General features: G+C 38.8%; 1 protein-coding gene across 1 annotated transcript in view; it reads left to right on the top strand.

Annotated features, from left to right (window-relative positions):
* The window catches only part of LOC149289239 (sodium/hydrogen exchanger 4-like), a 37,311-nt gene extending 29,940 nt beyond the window's left edge, over nt 1-7,371 (top strand). Inside the window, exons 12-20 of the mRNA XM_089490893.1 lie at nt 747-964; nt 2,085-2,287; nt 3,354-3,440; nt 3,910-3,980; nt 4,631-4,789; nt 5,328-5,427; nt 6,095-6,214; nt 6,428-6,515; nt 7,064-7,371. Of these exons, the coding sequence (XP_089347019.1) occupies nt 747-964; nt 2,085-2,287; nt 3,354-3,440; nt 3,910-3,980; nt 4,631-4,789; nt 5,328-5,427; nt 6,095-6,214; nt 6,428-6,515; nt 7,064-7,371 (1,354 nt within the window). The remainder of the gene's footprint in view (nt 1-746; nt 965-2,084; nt 2,288-3,353; nt 3,441-3,909; nt 3,981-4,630; nt 4,790-5,327; nt 5,428-6,094; nt 6,215-6,427; nt 6,516-7,063) is intronic.
* The last annotated feature ends 13,022 nt before the right edge of the window (nt 7,372-20,393 follow it).

Here is a 20,393-nt window from a genome sequence, read left to right as displayed (position 1 = left end):
TAAGGAAGTTTTAGCTTTATTGTGTTATATTGCTCATTGATCTCAGGTAAGTGTTCAAGTGTAAATGTTCTTAAAACATGTCCTAACATAGACCTGGTTCCAAAAAATTGTTTCCACGTGTATCTTTTTTTTTGAGTAGCCTACTTCAGCATGCAAACGCCAGCTCCTTAAAAAAATAATCTTCTTAAAATCATACCTTTTTAAAATGAATATTATGTCTTTTACCTTTTGCTAATTTACTAAATACAGCTGACTGGTAATTGCACTAAGGTTGCTATTTTTCTTTTAAAGTCCAACTAAAGTCAACTCATGGTGAATTCTGGGAGATTTCCCCTGAACTAGCACAGCAATTCAGATACCCTAGTTACATCCAAGCTGAAATCTTTTTTCATCTCTACTATTTCCCCCCCAAAATGCCAAAACTAATAAGGAATCGAAAAGGTTGTTCTTTAAACGTTTTAAGGATTGCCTTTTTTATCAAGGCAAGGGTCTTCCTTCCGCAATAGGAGACTATGTTTGAACATTAGTATCCACTTAAGTGGTTTTAATGCTTGGCAATATTTCATAAAGCCATTACTAATAGGGTAATTCAGCGCTGAAGAGTAAACAGTATTACACCTGGCTGCCTAGTCTCACTAAACAGAAACTGCTTAAAATCAATATGCATGTTATTTTGGACATATGTTCTACACCCTTTGCATAGATTTATTTGGTATAACTTACATTTAAATCTTTATCTCCAACAGCATGACAGCGTGTGCAATGACCATGAAAAAATACATTGAAGAAAATGTCTCCAAGAATTCAAATGTGACAATTAAATATTTTATGAAAATGCTAAGCAGTGTCAGTGAGACCCTAATTTTTATCTTCATGGGCGTCACTACTGTGGGGAAAAATCACGAGTGGAACTGGGCGTTTGTGATCTTCACTTTACTCTTCTGTCTGATATGGCGTGCACTGAGTAAGATGGCCCATATACTACTGAGGTTCATACAGGAATTTAAACATGGATGGGATAGGCATGAGGCTTATCCTGATTATAAAACAAGACCAAGGGACAAATAACAGGCAGACTAGATGGGCTGAATGGTTCTTATCTGCCATCAAATACTATGTTTCTATTATTAATTAGATGGGCCGAACGGTTCCTATCTGCCGTCAAATTCTATGTTGCTATTAGTAAAGCGAAACTCCCATCAATTTTTTTAAGTACTAGTATCAGATTACAAATATGTTGTTAAAAATATGTTATTATAGGTAGTGTGCTGTTTTCGTTTTGTCATACTTGTGTTTTAACTGGGGCCACTCCTTTAAATAAATATAGTCATTTGGTCAGTGCAGTATATATTCATAGAGGTTAACTCTTTGATTTACCTTTTGGTGTGGGTTACTAATATATATCTCTATATATATATATATATATATATATATATATATATATATCACTATAAGGTGATATAAACCTTATAAATACAAGGTGTTCCCTTGATAGTATTCTGTGCAAATTATCTGAGCTCTAGATATTAAATGGGTATCAGTAGGAAAGCAAATCCTCATTCCCCTGACAAGATGTTGATCAAAGATAACCAAATAGTATTACTTACATTTTCTACAAAAAAATTGTGATACATAGTACATGTATTAAAAAAGTTACTGTGCTTAATAAAGTGCGTCATATAAGACATGCACATCTGCACATGCTTACCCCCATATGTACAATAGATCTTAAAGGTGCATGCTGTAATGTATTTTGTGATGTATAGTTTCTACTAATGAGGGAGGTTTAGACCAGTGTAGGGAATCAATTTCGAAATCTCTAAGCAAACCCACCATGGGTAATTGGCTTAAGCATGTACTCTACTGTCAGGTATATGGAACCATGATCTTTGCTTGTGAGATACAAGCTTTTCAGGATTGAGATACTCTAAGGATCTTCTTTATTTATTCCAACGTGACATAAAATGTAATAATTTCTTGTATTCTATAACATTTTTTTAAATCATACGTTATTTGTAGTTTTTAAATCATGTATGTTAATTTTGACAACTGATTTTATGTATTTGTCTGTTGTTTTTTTTCAGGTGTTTTTCTCCTATTTTCCATAGGAAACCATTTCCGCACATTCCCTTTCTCTCTCAAGGACCAGTTTATCATTGCCTACAGTGGTTTACGGGGTGCCAGCAGTTTCTCACTTGTATTTTTGCTCCCCATTATCCTTTTTCCGAGAAAGAAAATGTTTATTACTTCTACCATAGTAGTTATATACTTTACAGTATTTATTAAGGTAAGAAAAAGTACTAAATATTGCCTTGTTCGTGTGCTTTGAGGTTTGTGTTAGAAACCACTGCTCTTTACCTATGTTTAATTGCTGCCAATTCATACGTTTCAGTTTCTAGCTGTTACTTGGTTCACCTTGAGTGCAGTAGGTCTTACCTTAACCATGTAAGCAAATTTACATTTTTCGGTGACCTCAGAGTTCTTCTTCACCACTTGAAGGTAGGATTGAATGGCACACAAACCTTTTATCAGACTGAAGAAGGCAGAATGAGCCAGGGTCAGGGTGTTTGGTTTTACATAAAGAAACAGATATGCAAAAAAGGGACATGACTGTCCATTACAAGATTTCTCAAGGGCTGCCCCTATCCTCTGGAATGCTCTCCCCCGGTCTATCCTTCTCTCCACCTGCCTTTATTCCTTCAAAAAATCCCTCAAGACCCACTTCTTAAGGATGCTTACAACATAGCACACTAACGCCCTCCCATATTCCTTTAGCTCATCTTTCCTAGTCCCTCTCCTGCAATACTTTTACTAGCGTAGCTGGTCTATCCCTAACATCGGCACTTTTACCTATTGTGTAATACACCCAACTCCCTCTAGACTGGAAGCTCGTTTGAGCTGGGCCCTCCGCATCTGTTGTCTCTGTTAGTCAATTTGTAATGTAACATACTACTTGTTATGTCCTGTCTACCCATTGTACAGCGCTACGAAATTTGATGGCGCTATATAAAACAATAAATAATAATAATAAATTGCTTATTAACACAAGGTATTTTGTAGTAACAGATACCAGATTGACATATTTGCTATTCACTAATATTTAATAATACAATCACAGTGACTCACAGGGGGATATTAATTAGCTTGGCTTAAAACAATAAAGAATATGGGTATCTGCCAGTACAGTCATAACATATTCCAATATGAATACATTTTTTCTATGAAGAAACTAGCAGGGAGCTTTAGGATAAAATCATTGGAGTATTGTTTAGTCATGGAGACATTTACTCAAGTGTAATTAATTTTAGATTCTCTGTGTATTTTACATTAAAACAAAATGTACACAATTGCAGGGCATGACCATCGGACCTTTAGTCAGATATCTAGATGTCAAAAAGACACCTAAAGAACAAACAGTTAATCAAGAAATTCATACAAGGGTAAGGATTTTAGAAAAAAAAAATTCTGCTATATTTCCTTTTTGTTAACAGCTCCAATCTAGTGTTACTTATGTGTATAAAAGACCACAAGGTCTTAAAGTGGAGTTAGTCTGCCTAATGATAATTTGGAAGGTTGTAAAATGACTGCAGTTGTATACATAAAATGCTTTTTGCAAGTTAAATAGGTAATATATAACTACGCCTAACTGGTATAATTGGTTGTAATTTAAATGTAATTTTTGTGATTGGGTTTTATTTTAAAATCATTAATATTCCAAAAAAATGCCAGATTGACAGAAAACATGCACAAGAGTCTAAAATAGGACAATATGTAAATTGTATTCTATTGTATTAGTTATTCTTGTACTATATATAGTAATTGTAATGTGCTGCATATTTACTAATGACTTTATTTAGTTCAATATGCACCATTGCACTTATGTAACAATTGTCACCTTCCTTAAATTAGTTAATGGATCACGTGAAGTCTGGAATTGCAGATGTTTGTGGGCACTGGGGACACTACCGGATGAGACAAAAGTAAGCACAGTTTAATTTGTTGTGCTAATTCTGTTCTGAATTTATGTGGCAGAGTTCCAGCATGTAGGATCAGCATGGCAGAATGCATTGGAGCCTGATTTTGTTCGCACTGTGGGCACTAAAAGAAGAGAAAGATGTGTAGATCAAAGGGGGTGAGGATGTAGGGTGATAATAACTGATAATAACTCTTCAGGTAACAGGGGCCTTGGTTCTTTAGGGCTTTCAATGTCAGCAAGTGCATCTTAAAATAGATTCTCAATTTAATAGGGAGCCAATGGAGAGAATGCAGAATAGGTGTGATGTGGCATAATACAGTAGTCCTTGGCTAATGTTGACTTTGACCTCAGCCCTAGATATAGACATAGACCCCATTAACAATTCAAGGGATACTGTTATATTCTATATGTATGGCAAAATGTTCTAGTTAATGTTGTTTAAGTTAAATGTCCACAAAAAAAAAACTTCACTCTTGCATTCTTAAAGGGAAAAATAACAGTGGGCAATAGCTGCTCAAGAAGTGTCAGAACAGGCTCTATCATTTGTGAAGTAAACATTAAAAGTGATCTCTTTCATTTTCAGTGTTTTTACTGCAAAATCATTTGTAGTATATTAAGCCTGCCAGAATCACATTTTCTTTCTATAAATTTCAGGTTAAAAAAGTTTGATAACAAGTTCTTACGAAAGGCGCTTATCCGTGAAAATCAGCCCAAATCAAGCATAGTTTCTCTTCATAGAAGGCTTGAAATTAAACAAGCTATTGAAACGACAAAAATTGGTATGAACAGAGACATTTCCACACCTTCCTTAGGGTAAGTGAGCATGAAATGCCACTGTAGGATGAACCTGGTCATTTTGGTAATTTATGAAAATAAATTGTCTGCTTCAGTAACATATCGAGTAAACTAAAAGTAACAGCTTTTCTTTTCGAGGATCAGTGGCAAAACAATGATTGTTTCACGGATCCCTGATTCATCCAAAAGGATTACGTAAACGGATACTAAAAGTGATCACATAAATAATGAGGAATTAGCAAACATAGTCACATTTATTTCCCCGAATAAATACTACCTTCACATGTAGTAATTTTGCACTTCAGGGATATGCCAATATAAATTTCAAAGGTAAGGGGCACAACTGCATAAACCTGAAAAAGGTTTCACTCAGTTTCTATATTAAATATCATACCCCTTCCAGGGGTCAGGAACTTTAGCACACAAAATAGTCAGTGAGCGACACGGCCCATACTCGGTCTCTTTGCACTAGTATTTAGTCAGAGCTGTTCATTTTGGGCTGGTGTGCCATTCTGCGAGGTATTCTCTAATGTTTCTAATTTTGTAAAATATACAGAACTGCTACATGCGGTAAAGTGGCTAAGAATCTGTCTCCTGAAGATGTAGACCAGATGAAGGATATATTGACAAATAGCCTTTACCAAGTCCGTCAAAGGGTAAGATCAGTAAAGTCCTGAATAAAGAAATGCTATTTATATTTTTTTATGCAGATTTCTCCCAAGTCTGAAATGGGGATTCATTTTTTTAAAGTCAAGTTTTTATCTGAATTACCTCAGCTGACAAAATGTGACACAGGTTACATTTGCGCGCATGCTAGAATACACAAAAAGCCCTCTATTATGTGTTTTCATTGGTGTTGCTCTTTAGAAGGAAAATATTTAAAAAAATAAAAAAACAGAGGTCTCATGGACACACCATTAAAGGAGGGGGCTGGTGGGTCAGAAATTAATCCTATGTCCCCAAATCACCATTCTGTATTCAGTATACAAAATATCTATTGTCTCAAATTAGCCCAGTTGACGCTCCATGCCACAGCCGACACACTTATACTAACCTTTTTCAAAATACAGTTCACATATAGAAGAAGCCATTGTGGAAATTTTCTTCTGAATGTTTAAAATGCTGATTGTTACCTTAAGGGACGCACCTCAACCAATTAGCACATGGAAGAAGGTGGCCTGGCCTGAGCACATTATAATTGCAAAAAAACATATTTTGTACCATAATTAGGCTTCTAATTTCTAATAATTTAAAATTTGCTAATATATATATATTGCCAGATTGTTTATATCATAGCATTTAGCTACATCATGTATGTTTTAGACACCTTCATACATTAAATACAATTTACCAACGGATGAAAGTCGACGACAAAGCCAAGAAATTTTCATCCGACGCTATTCAAGTATCAAGAAAGGGAGCAGCCTTCCATGGGGAAGACAGGTACTGATAATAAAAGTCATGTTCATAATGGTTTATACTGCAGCTTCCAGTTTAAATCACTAGCTGTCAAGTCTTTGACATATAAATCTATATTTTGCCAACAATTTACATAAAGAGGTACAATATTTTAATTAAATAATTACGGTATAATAAAGCCTTGACAATATTACGGTCTTAAAATCATATGTTTTTTCCCCTCGTTATATACAGCAGACTAGCACCGATAATGTACGTTTTCTATCACTTCCTCATGATGGTTATAAAGCTGCAGCAAAGGATCCACAACAACATTGGGTTGCAGGTAAACATCATTAAGCTCTCAAACAAATAGAATTAGAAACATCCAAACAGATCTAGCTCTGGGTTTACTTGTAAAAAAAAATACCTACGCAATCAGCAATAATGTTAAACTCCATGTTATTATGAGTAGCTAGATATCTTCAGACTAGACCTTTTAATATCTGTTATAAAAGTATTTATAAGAAGAACAGAAGTTTTCAACTGTAATTGAGTTTGTTTAACAGGTCCTGATAGATTTTAGTGTCAGTTGGGCCAATAGCTATATACACCCAGCTTCTGATATATTCTTGATACCTAAACTGATAGCTGCAGTTCTAAAAGTGTGTTAAGAAACTCTAGAAAATACCTGAATTATACTGTATCCTGATAGCTATGGAAAACAAAAATAATTTAATTGGCTAAACTGAATTTCATGTTACATATTTTACAGTCATGAAGTTATTGTTACTTTTTAAAAAAACTGTTATGGCAAAACCACTTTACCAACAGCAGTGTTAACATTTTGTACATTTCAGTTTAGTTGATAGATGTTCTTGTTCTTTCTTTCAGATGTTGATGGAGACACTGACTCAGTATTTTGTGAAATATTGGGATCTAAAGCAAAATCACCATGTAAGATGACTACTTTGAAAAGGAGTAACAACAAACCTAACACAACTGGAACCTGGCATTTAAATGAAAATGGACCTCAAAGACATTTACTTGCAAGATCAAGATATCAGTCAGCAAACACAAGGTCATACTTTGATGTGGTGCTTGAGGAAGATGTCCACAGTGAGTCTAATGAAGATAGTGATAATGAAGCAGCAGAATCTTCTACAAGACGTAATGTAAGAAGACATGACCATTCCAAATAACAATTTATGCACAAAACACTATTGTGAAATCATTTCAGATATGTTATGACACCTTAAATTATATTTTTGCAAACACGTATTGATTGCAGATTGCTTTATAACATTTAGTTACATAATCCTCCATTTTTGGTTTTGTGTAGATCCCTCTAAAGAGACATGTATTTTGAAGCATGCAGCCACTCTTCCTTCTTGCTAGTTAATCTCTTCACATGTGAAGTGTAAAATATGTATAGTTGCTCTGTATGTTGATCGACAAAAATAGAAAACAAAAACATATTTTAACCTTTGCAAATTGTTTTTTTTTTTTTTTTGATGTGAAAAGAAAATTATAATAAACACTCTACAAGGTCTAAAAAGGAACTAGCAAGTTCATGAATTCCCTTTGAAATATACCAGTATATATTTAGTGTATATTGTATTGCAAGAAAATACATCACATTTTAAAGTTTAAAAATAATAAAAAAATATTTTCCAGTTGTTGCAACATTTCCTATTTCTGCTAAAATTGTGGAAAAACATCAGCACAATGTTTTATAAAAAAAAAATTGAAAATATAAAAGTACTATATTTAATAAAAATACAAAAGACTTGGCTCTACCAATCAAAAAATCTAATGAAAACTCAATGAATCAAGAATATATATATATATATATATATATTTTTTCATAAGAAAAAAGGGTGTTTAGTGGATTACTTATCAATTTAATTTTTCAATGCACTTGCTTGTAGTTGTATTTTTATATGTACTAATTTAATAAACTCTAAATTTTGTTGTGTTTCCTACTTTCAAAGTTCTGTTACTGCATGGCATCATGTGTAGCAATCTTGCCATTCTCTGTGTTTGTGTGTGCCTTGCATAATGGATATAGACTTGATAAGGGTCAGACCGAGAATTTCCATAGCACACCAGCCCCGGTTATCACTCAATACCTGGAGTTAAAAAATAGGTAAATGCGTATTTGCTTTGTGTACCTTATGCCTCTTCCAAGGTACAAAGTAACTCAACATTTCAGCACCCCCTGGTACAGATATATATCTGACTTATGAGTCCAACATCGGGTTAACAAACACAACAAGATAAGCAAAAATGAGATACATTTTGAAAGCATTAAAATGAAATTGCTAATCACACCCACTTATTATGTGTATTACTGCTGATTAACTGAAACTCAAACAGGTTTCTCACAAGATGTTGCAATGGGAAAACATTTGTTCATTTCAATGCACTAGAGATAAAGATGATAACACAGCTATGTTCCATTAGGTAAAAAGAGAACTACATGCACCTGTGTCGTGTGGCAGGAAACAACAATTTCCTGCATTGCTCCCTTTAAATTCTATTCTATTGTTTTTGGTTGTAACCATTCTTTGCTGTTGAACTCCATTCAATTGTTTTACAGGCCCTACTATTTGTGTTCTATGTCTGGTTCTTCAAAATATGTTAGTAGCATATGAATACTTGATGATAATCTAGATATACGTTTACTAATGGATAAAGCCAATATAGCAATTGTTGCATTAGGATATTTATTTAGACATATAAACATATAAACTTATAAACATATAAACATTTAAACTTATAATGCATGTACCCAGATAGCTCTGCAAGTATGTTCTCGTTTAATTTCAGCCCCTGACATCACATTTCACAAATGGCTTTGTAATTTAAATGTAAAGAACAACAGTGACATCTAGTGTTGCAGATAAAGAACACAATACTTCCTTGTCTGTAGTAATGTTTATGTGTGGTAATGAAACGTGAGTTTTCAACAATTAAATTGTCTACAAATTCATCATAGCTCATATCCTGTCCATTTAAAATCTCGTGAGGTAGACCTTAAGCAGTTCTTGGTATTGTGTTAGATTATAGTATTCACTAATCAAACAGCTCACACAAAACCCTGAATTATATTCACTAAACCAGGAGTTTGAGTAAGAGTTGAGCATTTCTGTCCTTTGGGCTTACTATCATCTATGTACCGTATTTGCTCGATTATAAGACGACCCCCCCAAATTTGAATATTAATTTAGGAAAAAAGGAAAAAGCCTGAATGTAAGACTACCCTATAAGAAAAAAGTAAATATGAATTCACATGTAAACTATTTTTTCATATTTAATAAAAACTATGATTGAAAAAGATGCATTTTTTGTTTTTATTTCCTTTTATTTGCCAACCTGCCCCCAGTTATGCACATCTGCCCCCCAGATATGACTTATACCCGCTATATGCCACTCTTCCTCCCAGATATGCCTTTTAACACCCCAGAAACCCCCTATATGCCACTCAGCCTCCCTGATATTCCTTTTAACCCCCTATATGCCACTCTGCCTCCCTGATATTCCTTTTAACTCCCTATATGCCACTCTGCCTCCCTGATTTTATTTTTAACCCCCTATATGCCACTCTGCCTCCCTGATATTCCTTTTAACTCCCTATATGCCACTCTGTCTCCCTGATATTTTATTTTTAACCCCCTATATGCCACTCTGCCTCCAGAAAGTCCTTATACCCCCCACATATGCCACTCTTACCCTCCCCCACCTTACCAGTGCTTCCCTAGCCTTCTCCCCTGTGCTTCAGATTCCTTGGTTTCTAGTGGGGGCAGCCGATGAAGGTCTGAGCGATGTGCGCAGACAAACTCCGCTGCTGCTGCCTGCACATGCGCCGGAGCTTCTATGAATGAGCACTGGAAGGTCATGTGAGGTCGGCGCTCCATCATAGAGGCCCCGGCAGAAGTGCTGGCAGCAGCGGAGGTTGTCTGCGCACATCGCACAGACCTCCACCGGCTGCCGAAGAGGAGGATCCAGGTCCCCTGCAGCGCTGCGAGGGATCTGGATCTTAGTCTTGTAGTCAGACCTCTATTTGAGGTCTGATTAGAAGACGACCTTGAATATATGACGAGGGGTATTTTTCTGAAAAAAACCTTGTCTTATAATCGAGCAAATAAGGTATTTACCTTTTGTGCTGCCCTAGGGTCAACCTAGGACAGTGCCCCCAGCAGCGTCTTCATTGAGTAGAAAGAGGGAAGTGCTCATGCTGTTGTACAGAGCACTGGTGAGACCTCACTTGGAATATTGTGTCCAGTACTGGAGACCGTATCTCTAGAAGGATACAGATACTTCGGAGAGTTCAGAGAAGGGCTACTAAAATGGTTCATGTATTTCAAGACAAAACCTACCAGGAAAGGTTAAAGGATCTTAACATAGAAAGCCTGGAAGAAAGACGTGACAGGGGGGATATGATAGAAACATTTTAATACTTAAAAGGAAATAAACATGTTTAATAAACATTAAAAGAAGAAATACTACCACAACAAGAGGACATAGTCTTAAGCTAGAGGGGCAAAGGTTTAAAAGTAATATCTGGAAATATTACTTTACTCAGAGTGCAGTGGATGCATGGAATAGCCTTCAAGCAGAAGAGGTACAGGTTAACACAGTGAAGGAGTTTAAGCAAGCATGCGATAGGCATAAGTCTAAGCTAGATATAAGATAGGGCCAGGAACTAAGGAACATATTCAGCGGTTGGGCAGACTAGTTAGGCCGAATGGTTCTTATCTGCCATCACTTTCAATGTTTCTATGTTTTATATACCAGCAATAATAATTATATATATATATAAACCATCATTTAGTATGAAAAATATCTAAAAATGTGGGAAAAATTAGGGGAAAGAAAAGAAAATATTTTCACAGTTTCACCTATAAAAACTATATATATATAACCAGTGCAAATGGAAAAAAAAACCTCCAAAAGTGTATTTAGGTATGTGTCCTGTTCCCACATATGCCTGGTATTTACATTTATTTTGGTACTTACAGGGTTAACTATGAATGACGCTCATCGCTGTTTCTAAACAAGATTTGTTTTAAATGTGGTATCCTGGGAGTTGCGCCCCAATAGCGGCCAGACAAAGCAAAACTGCTAAACAAAAGCATATATTTTTTAATAGTTGACATCCCAATGTATTTTACTAGGGGCATTTAAACAATTTTGATTTAACCATTTTAGTGCCAGTCTGTCCTAAACATTGCAGAAAAGTATTTCAGTAATTTTTTTTCCCTGGGTACGTGAAATTCCTAAAACAACTTGTGATTTGTATTCACAAACATCCCCTGAGTACAGGAATACCGCACTGGGGGTTTAAAATTGGAACATGCGCATTAAAGTTTTCAAACATGTAATTTTGACAGATCAGTTTGTTGGGTCCAGGTTAGAGCCCTGCGCAGGCTGTTTTTTTAATCCCGCTTCCGCTGATTTTGTGACCATTACTGCCCGCTCCCGCAACATATGTGTCCAATCCTGCCCACTTCCGCCACATATGTGGTCGATCCCGCCCGCTCCCGCCACATATGTGGTCAATTACTCCCACCTCCTTACCTGATCTGCAGATTTCTCGTGCAGTCCCGAAAGGCTGCCTTCGCATTGCTCCCTCACAGCGTCTCTTCTCTTGTTCCGCCCAGGAACACAGCGGAGTCACGGGAAGTGACTAAAAAAGGCATTGTCCCGGATTGAGGCTGCCCGGGACCCGGGCAATCTGGGACATGTGGTCACCCTAATACTGTCTCATGCAGCTGATTCCACACGGGGCCTTCCAAAGTTAGTCAGTTTCACCATGTTTATTTTTTTGTGTGGATATGTGAAAGAACAAAATAGGTCTTGATTTGTGTTCAGTAACCCCCCCCCCCGCGTACAGTAATACCCCACATGCATAGATAAGTCATGTTCTCAGATATTGTGAAGTCAAAAACATGCGCATTTCAATTTTTAAACTTTTTAAAAATATTATATATTTATAAATATATATAAAATAATATATATCAGATCACTTGTAAGTGATACGTTTAGGCCACTGATATCAGAGAGACCGATCAATAACCAGTGACTTAAAATGTCACTGACAAGGGATCAGGTAATAATTATGTATTTTGTATTAATAATTTGTGTGTGGGGTGGGGTTCATTATTACCCTAGATGACCCCTCTCTCTTTCTAGGGCAGGGTCATCCAGGGGCTGCCATAATGATCAGATCACTCTTTTTGGCCATGAGTGATCTGATCATCATCAGCCCACTTTTGACTTTTAAAAAAGTCTATGGAGGCTGTGTAAATGGACCTATTGGGGAGATCAAATATCTCCCATGTTACCAGTATACTGAGCAGCAAGGCACCAGGGGGCCTGAATTGCCCAAGAGGATCATCAGTCAGGGTCGGCACTACTTATAGGCAAGGTCAGGGAATCAGTGAAACACGTGGACTATCAGACTTCACATTTCACTGCTCCCTTGCAATGCTGTCGGCAATTAATTTGAAGCAGCAGGATTTGACGTCATATCATGGTGCTCAGCAGTGAGTGTAAGGAGATGCACTCCACTAAAGGACTTCAGAAAGGTAGAAAGGGGAGAGATGTTATTAGCGAGGGACGGCCTGGGAGCGGGTACCATTAAGGTGCTTTGCCCCCTAGGTACACCTAAAATGGAGTCTAGGCTAGTTGCAACGGTGAGAAAATTTAGGACAGGGACAAAGGGGATTAAGTAACTTAGATAGAAATTTAAGGTGGCCATCTGGGCCAGGTCTGTTATTAAATACATGTCTGCTTTGTTCAACACCCACCCATCCCATCATGACATAGCACCGGAGGGTGACCGGAAAAACACCAGAGAAGACTCAGGCTACACCAGATGCTCCAGATGGCTCGCTTCTCAGTGGTAATGCGGCCTTCCCTACTCTCAAGGTTGCCAGCAAGCCCACTCTGTGGTTCGGTTCAGGCCAGAACTGGGCACTGACTTTGTGGTTAGGCCTGGAAATGGCATGTGGCCAGGTGCAAGCATAACCATCTGGTGACGGTATGCATAGGCGTTGCTACAGGGGGGCAAGGGGGGGGCAAGTGCTTGTTCTTTTGCCCTGCCCAGTTGCAGGACCAATTGGCACAGTGCCTTCAAATCGTACGGGCACACTGTGCATGGTGAATCACATTTCTGCCAGCCCCTAAAACTGTAGCGTATCTATAGGGGAGGGGCTGAGCAGAGAGGCCACCTCCCCTGGACTGGTCTTATGTAAATCATAAAGAAAAGCTTTCAAGAGTTTTCCTCTCTTTCTCAGGTCTGAAGCAATACCTGAGGAAGAGAGGAAAACTTTTGAAAGTTTGGACTGTGGTATCTTATGTGCCCCCTATATATTGTTCCTAGAGTCGCCAGTAACGGTATCGGTCAATGAAAAGCACTGACTTTGTGGTCAGACTTGTTTTCAGAGCTAAATGGGGCTTTTGCCTGAGGCAAGCCAGGGTGTGGCTGGAGTGGGCCATTTTGATAACGCCTTGGCAATCCTCCCCTGCAGTGACTCAGCAGATGTCCTTGGAAGAGGGAAATACACAATATATGTTCCATACCTCAGCTTTTGTTGGTTGTAAATAATAAATGAAACTTAATTTGCCATAATCTTTGGTTTCAGTCTATTAATTGTATTGTATAAAATATTAATTGTATTGTATTTGAAAGATATTTCACCTTATTTTTCTTTTGTTTCACATAGAATAGAAAAAAAAAAGATATTGGGGAGAGATAATGAGTTGGAAAAAGGAGAACGTAGGGGAATATAATGAGAAAAGGGAGAGATAGTGAGATGTGGGAGATAATTACAAAGAAGAGAGATGGGGAAAGGGGGAACAATATTGAGAACAGAGGAGAGATAATGAATAATGGAGGAGACAGGAAGAAATGGGAGAGAAAGAAAAAGAAGAGCAGTAGAGATTATCATTATTTATTGTTTTATATAGTGCCATCATATTCCATAGCTGTACAATGGGTAGACTGGACATAACAAGTAGTATATAACATAACAATTTGACTTACAGAGACAACAGGTGAGGAGGGCCCTGATCAAACGAGCTTACAATCTAGAGGGAGTTAGGGTATATTATACAATAGGTAGAGATAAAGGTGCTGTTAGGGATGGACCAGTTACACTAGTTTAAGTATTGTAAGAGAGGGACTAGGAAAGGTAAGCTAAAGGTATATGGAAGGACATTAATGTGCAGACCAGCCTGGCGCTGAGGAGGCGCCACCCTAAACTATCTGCACCCTAGGCCAGCTCCTACCTTACCTATAGGTAGCGCCGGACCTGGCTGGGGGTACCCGGGTGGGGGGAGGCTTTTTATGCCTCTCCATATAAAGTGCTGCCCTCGACCTAGGGCAAGATACAGCACTGGTAAAGACAAAAGGTATTGGGGCACATTTTTATTATTATATAGCTTTTTATATTATTATTATTTTCTTTCCTTTTGTATGTACTGCCCACAGTACAATATGAATAGAGTTCCCCAAAAGAAGGTCTCTGGAACCTTGTGCAACCAGTGATGTGATGGTGACATTGTTGGGGCCCCTATAATATTTTTATTTTGCACTATAGAATTTTGAACTTTATATACCGTATTGGCCCGAATATAGGCCGCACTCCCCCCCCCACTTTAAGTCTTTAAAGTGGGGGTGCGGCCTATATTTGGGGTCTAGCGCCGGGCAGGCAGTGGGGTTGGGATACAAATCCCCCGCAGCGGTGCAGGGGACCGGTATCCTACTCTGTGATACGCTCAGACAGCCTCCCCTGAGACTATCCTGAGTGGATATTTGAAAGAACACAAAAGGTCTTGATTTGTGTTCAGTAACACCCCCCCCCCCCCGAGTACAGCAATAACCCACATGCGTGGATTAGGGACCACATGTCCCGGGACAATTCTGCAATAGGACTTTAAGTCCCGGGTCCCGGGCAGCCTCAATCTGGCACAATGCATTGTCCAGGAATGTTCACCGGCTGCGGCTTTGTGCGTAGACAACCTCCACTGCCGGAACTTCCGCCGGTGCTTCTCCGTCATAGAAGTCCCGGTGGAAGTGCCGGCAGCGGAGGTTGTCTGTGCGCATCGCACAGATGTCCACCGGCCGGCGCGCTACACACCATGGAGTCTGGGGGTGCAGGGCACTTCTAGGAAGCAGAGTGGCATATCAGGGGGCAGAGTGATACTTCTAGGGGGCATAAAGCATATCTGGAGGCTGGTGGGCATAAAGCATATCTGAGGGGTCCGTGTGGCATATCTGGGGGGCATAAAGCATATTAGGGGTTATAGAGCATATTAGGGGCAGAGGGGCATATCTGGAGGGCAGAGTGGCATATCAGGGGTTATAAAGCATATCTGGGTCACAGAGTGGCATATTTGTGGGAAGAGAGGCATATCAGGGGGCAGAGGGGCATATCTATAAGTAAGATGCATTACGAATTAAGGAGGGGACCTTAAAATGGCTATTGGTTTTCTGTTTGTATATAACAAATGCTGACAAACTGTATAATAGATACCAAAAATTTTAAAATACATGTATGTCTGTTTATTAGATAAAATACTGTTTTACCATTCCACTAATGTGTATTTTTTCTTTAAAAATATTTTTTTATTTAAAATAGCACCAAACTTTAAGGGTGCGGCCTATATTCAGGTGCGGCCTATATTCGAGCCAATACGGTATATTGGCAGCAGGGTCTAAAATTAATATATATCGTCAGCAGGGTCTTATATTTATATATATTGGCAGCAGGGGCTAATATTAATATATATCGGCAGCAGGGTCTAATATTTATATATATATTGCCAGAAGGGTCTAATATTTATATATATATATATATATTGGCAGCAGGATCTAATATTTATATATATATTGTTAGCAGGGGCTAATATTAATATATATCGGCAGCAGGGGATAATATTAGTATATATTGGATGTAGGGTCTAATATTAAAGAATGAAAACTAACTGCCACTTCAGCTGGTTTTTTGAAATCATATTTCAATCACGGTCTTTACTTCAAAGAGATGAGCACATATTATGTAGTTAAAAATGCATGTCTAACGCATATATATATATATATATATATACGTTAGACATGTATTTTTAACTACATGTGCAAACAATCTAGGTAAACTGGAAAAATGGTCAGAACTGTGGCAATTGGCATTTAATGTAGATAAATGCAAAGTAATGCACCTGGGGCATAAAAAACCCAAGGGCAGAGTATAGAATATTTGATACTGTCCTAACCTCAACGTGTGAGGAAAGGGATTTAGGGGTAATTATTTCTGAGGATTTAAAGGTAGGCAGACAATGCAGTAGAGCAGTAGGTAATGCTAGCAGAATGCTTGGTTGTATAGCGAGAGGTATTAGCAGTAGAAAGAGGGAAGCGCTCATGCCGTTGTACAGAGCACTGGTGAGACCTCACTTGGAGTATTGTGTACAGTACTGGAGACCGTATCTCCAGAAGGATATAGAAATGTTGGAGAAAGTGCAGAGAAGGACTACTAAAATGGTTTATGGATTACAAGATAAACCTTACCAGGACAGGTTAAAGGATCTTAACCTATATAGCCTGGAAAAAAGACGGGACAGGGGGGATATGATAGAAACATTTAAATACTTAAAGGGAATCAACAAGGTAAAGGAAGATAGTTTATTTAAAAGGAGAAATACTACCACAACAAGAGGACACAAGCATAAACTAGAGGGGCAAAGGTTTAATGGTAACATCAGAAAATATTAGGTACTTTACGGAAAGGGTAGTGGGCACATGGAATAGCCTTCCAGCAGAAGTGGTAGATGTTAATACAGTAAAGTCATTTAAGCAAGCATGAGATAGGCATAAGGCCAAGCTAGATATAGGATAAGGGCAAGTACTAAAGAAAAGTACTCAGAGGTTGGGCAGACTGGATGGGCCTACTGGTTCTTATCTGCCGTCACTTTCTATGTTTGAAGTAAAGACCGTGATTGAAATATGATTTCAAAATAACAGCTATTATATAAACACACACCTGTGTGTGTGATCTCATGCGCTTCATAGTGTGTCCCTGAATGGCAGAAATAAAATGTGGCCACCCTAGCGTGGATAAGACATGTTTCTCAGACATTGTGGAGTCAAAACTAGAACATGTGCTTTTCAATTTTAAAACTTGGCATTTTGACAGATCACTTTACTGGGCCCATGTCTCATTTGAGACACAGTAAAGGTCCCAAATATGAATTTAACCGCATAAAACTATATATTCCAAACCAAAATGCCAAACCAAAAAATTTCTAAGTGAACCAGTTCTTGATGACACCTTCTACACACCTTAAGGTCCTGTGCTTTAGTGTGTGACCACTTGCTTTTTACACACAGCTGCACTCTACAAAAGTGTAAATGCGTACTTTGTGTCTGTATACATCCAGCAGATTGCTGCATTACGCCACTTATTGGCCTCTGCCCTTGAAGTTCCAGGGACAATGGAATTTGAAACGGTAAAAACCAGAAATGATCAGTAAGCTCGTTTGATCAGGGCCCTCCTCACCTGTTGTTTCTATAAGTCAAATTGTTATGTTATATATTACTTGTTATATAAAACAATAAAAAATAATAATAATAATCAGGGGCACATGCGAGTACAAAATTTGGCTGAAAGTTAAGGATAAAATAAGTATTGTCTGTTCAGACCACTTCCTCAGAAACCGGGAATGTTTTTCTGGATGCTCTTGATTGCCAGTGCTCACCAACTCTCTTCTCTAAAATATGATGAAAATTTAGAGTTCAATCCCTAACTTTGTTGAGGAGTATACATGAATCAAGCAGTGATGTCAAGAACCATTTTAGCCATTATCATTGTAACAATGTTTTTATGAAAATGTTTAACTTCTAAATATTACACCACAGAACTAAATCAAGTTCATTTCATTTACTTACCGTATTTTTCGCTCCATAAGACGCAGTTTTTTTCCTCCCAAAGTAGGATGAAAAATCAGCCGCGTCTTATGGAGCGAAGATGCAGGCAGGGAGGGAGGGGGGGGGGCAACGATATACGGTATTTATCGGCGTATAACACGCACTTTTTTAACTAAAATCCGGAGCTTAAACCCTACCTGCGTGTTATACGCCGATAAATCCGGGGTCGCAACTGAGGCAGGCGGCGGCGGCCGCCAGCAGAGGAGTCCTGGATTTCTGCCAGTCAGGGGGGCCCAAGGGGTGCCGAGCGGTTGCTGAAGACAACCGCTCGGCAACTCTCGGGCCCCCCTGCCTGACAGATATACAGGAATCCTTTGCTGGCGGCGGCCGCCGCCACTGCCGCCTGCCTCAGCGCTTCAACTCCTGTGTTGGAAGCGTTTGTCTCGGGTGCCGGCGCTTTACGCTGGGCGCCGGCATATGACGTCAGACGCCGGCGCTCAGCAGTGAAGCGCCGGCACCCGAGACAAACGCCTCACGCTTCCAACACAGGAGTTTAAGGTAAGTGACCGGGGCGGGGGGGGAGATCCTGAGAAGGGGGGGTTAGGGAGTTAGAGGGGAGATCCTGAGAAGGGGGGGTTAGGGAGTTAGAGGGGAGATACTGAGAAGGGGGGTTAGGGAGGGAGGTCTTACTGTGTGTGTCTTACTGTGTTTGTGTGTGTCTTACTGTGTGTGTGTGTGTGTGTGTCTTACTGTGTGTGTGTGTGTGTGTGTGTGTCTCACTGTGTCTGTGTGTGTCTTACTGTGTCTGTGTGTGTCTTACTGTGTGTGTCTTACTGTGTTCATAGCTTATTCAGTTATTGTAATAAATATTTTAGCCCATTTTTTAGCTCAAAATATTTTTTCCTTTTTTTTCTCCTCTAAAATCTAGGTGCGTCTTATCAGCAGGTGCGTCTTATAGAGCGAAAAATACGGTAGTTTTCTTTTATCTATCTTTGTGTTGATGGAGTTATGAGGGGTATGACTGCCACCTAGAGTGAAAGGAGACAACCAGAAACATTTATTCATGGGGTCTGAGGTGGGTTTCTGGCACTAAGCACCCCAAAACTTCTCCAGGTTCTTTGAGTACCATCATCGATATCACAGGTGGCAACTCTACCCCCGTCGTGACTGCCGATTGTTGTCATCCATACTACAGAGGTGGTCTCTGCTATCAACGTCTGTGCCATTACACTACCATCATGCTCATCCATAAGACTGAGTGAAATGGACCATTGCAATCTTCATAAATTGCAGAATCCAATATTATTTCTGCAAGAAATGAAAACATTTAGCCCCATGATTGCTAAAGGCATCAACGCTTATGTGTCTCACTCAGAAGCAGCTGTTTAAAAATCCTAGTAAACATAAAAAACAGGCATTTCATTTTTTTCCCAACATTTAAGTTACGGTGTATCAGTTCGGTTAAAAATTATAGAAAAAAAAAAATATTGGGGCCTATATATATAAAAAAACGGCTGGCGCCAAGGTTACAGAGCCGTCTTATCAACATAGCAACCAAAAGAGTGTTCACATTCATTCCATTGTGTTCTATAATGGCATTATCACTTTGAAACAATATATTTTAAATCATATTTAGTTACTCCACACTTTATATTAGTCTTAGGAGTCAAATAGCTGACATAAGTTTACTGTATTGAAAACACAGGGATAGACTCTTCTGCTACTCAGGTTATGCAAAGTTCTCATTCTGTGTGTGGATGAGCATGATGGCAGTTACTGTACCCTAGACTGGAGTTCCAGTACTTTACAAACACAACAGCTCACATCTGATGATCTCTTTTACTGTTAGAGACACCTGCAAATGTCTTCTGCCCCCTACAGGTATACAAACTAGGTCTCTTATACATCCCCGTGCATTCACTTACTAAGCCACTCGTGTTTCTGTTCGGCTGCATTCTTTATGTTAGCAGTGAGGTTGCACTGAATGAAAACCTGTAAGCCGAGGAGAGTCTTTGACATAGATGAAGTGAAGGAGGAGTCGTGGAGGCAGAGCTGTGCAGCCAGCGCTGGGCGTGCTCTGTATCTGTGCACCTGATACTGAATGCAGCGAGGCAGGGAAGACAGGGAGCCCCAAGGCTTTTCTGCAACCTGTTCTTCTAAGTCACTTCGCTGCTCTATCTGGATTACCTGCCATCCCACCAAGCTGCACACATGCACATCTCTCCTTTGTTAGCTCTTGTGAAGAAGATCTTTTAAAAGAACAGTGTACCCTTTGGAAGAGTCGTAACGTATACG

The sequence above is a fragment of the Sceloporus occidentalis genome, unplaced genomic scaffold (genome assembly GCF_023333645.1).
Source record: "Sceloporus occidentalis isolate IW3139 unplaced genomic scaffold, rSceOcc1.0.p SCAF_47, whole genome shotgun sequence".
Lineage (NCBI taxonomy): Eukaryota > Metazoa > Chordata > Lepidosauria > Squamata > Phrynosomatidae > Sceloporus > Sceloporus occidentalis.
This window is presented reverse-complemented; position numbering and strand designations above follow the sequence as displayed.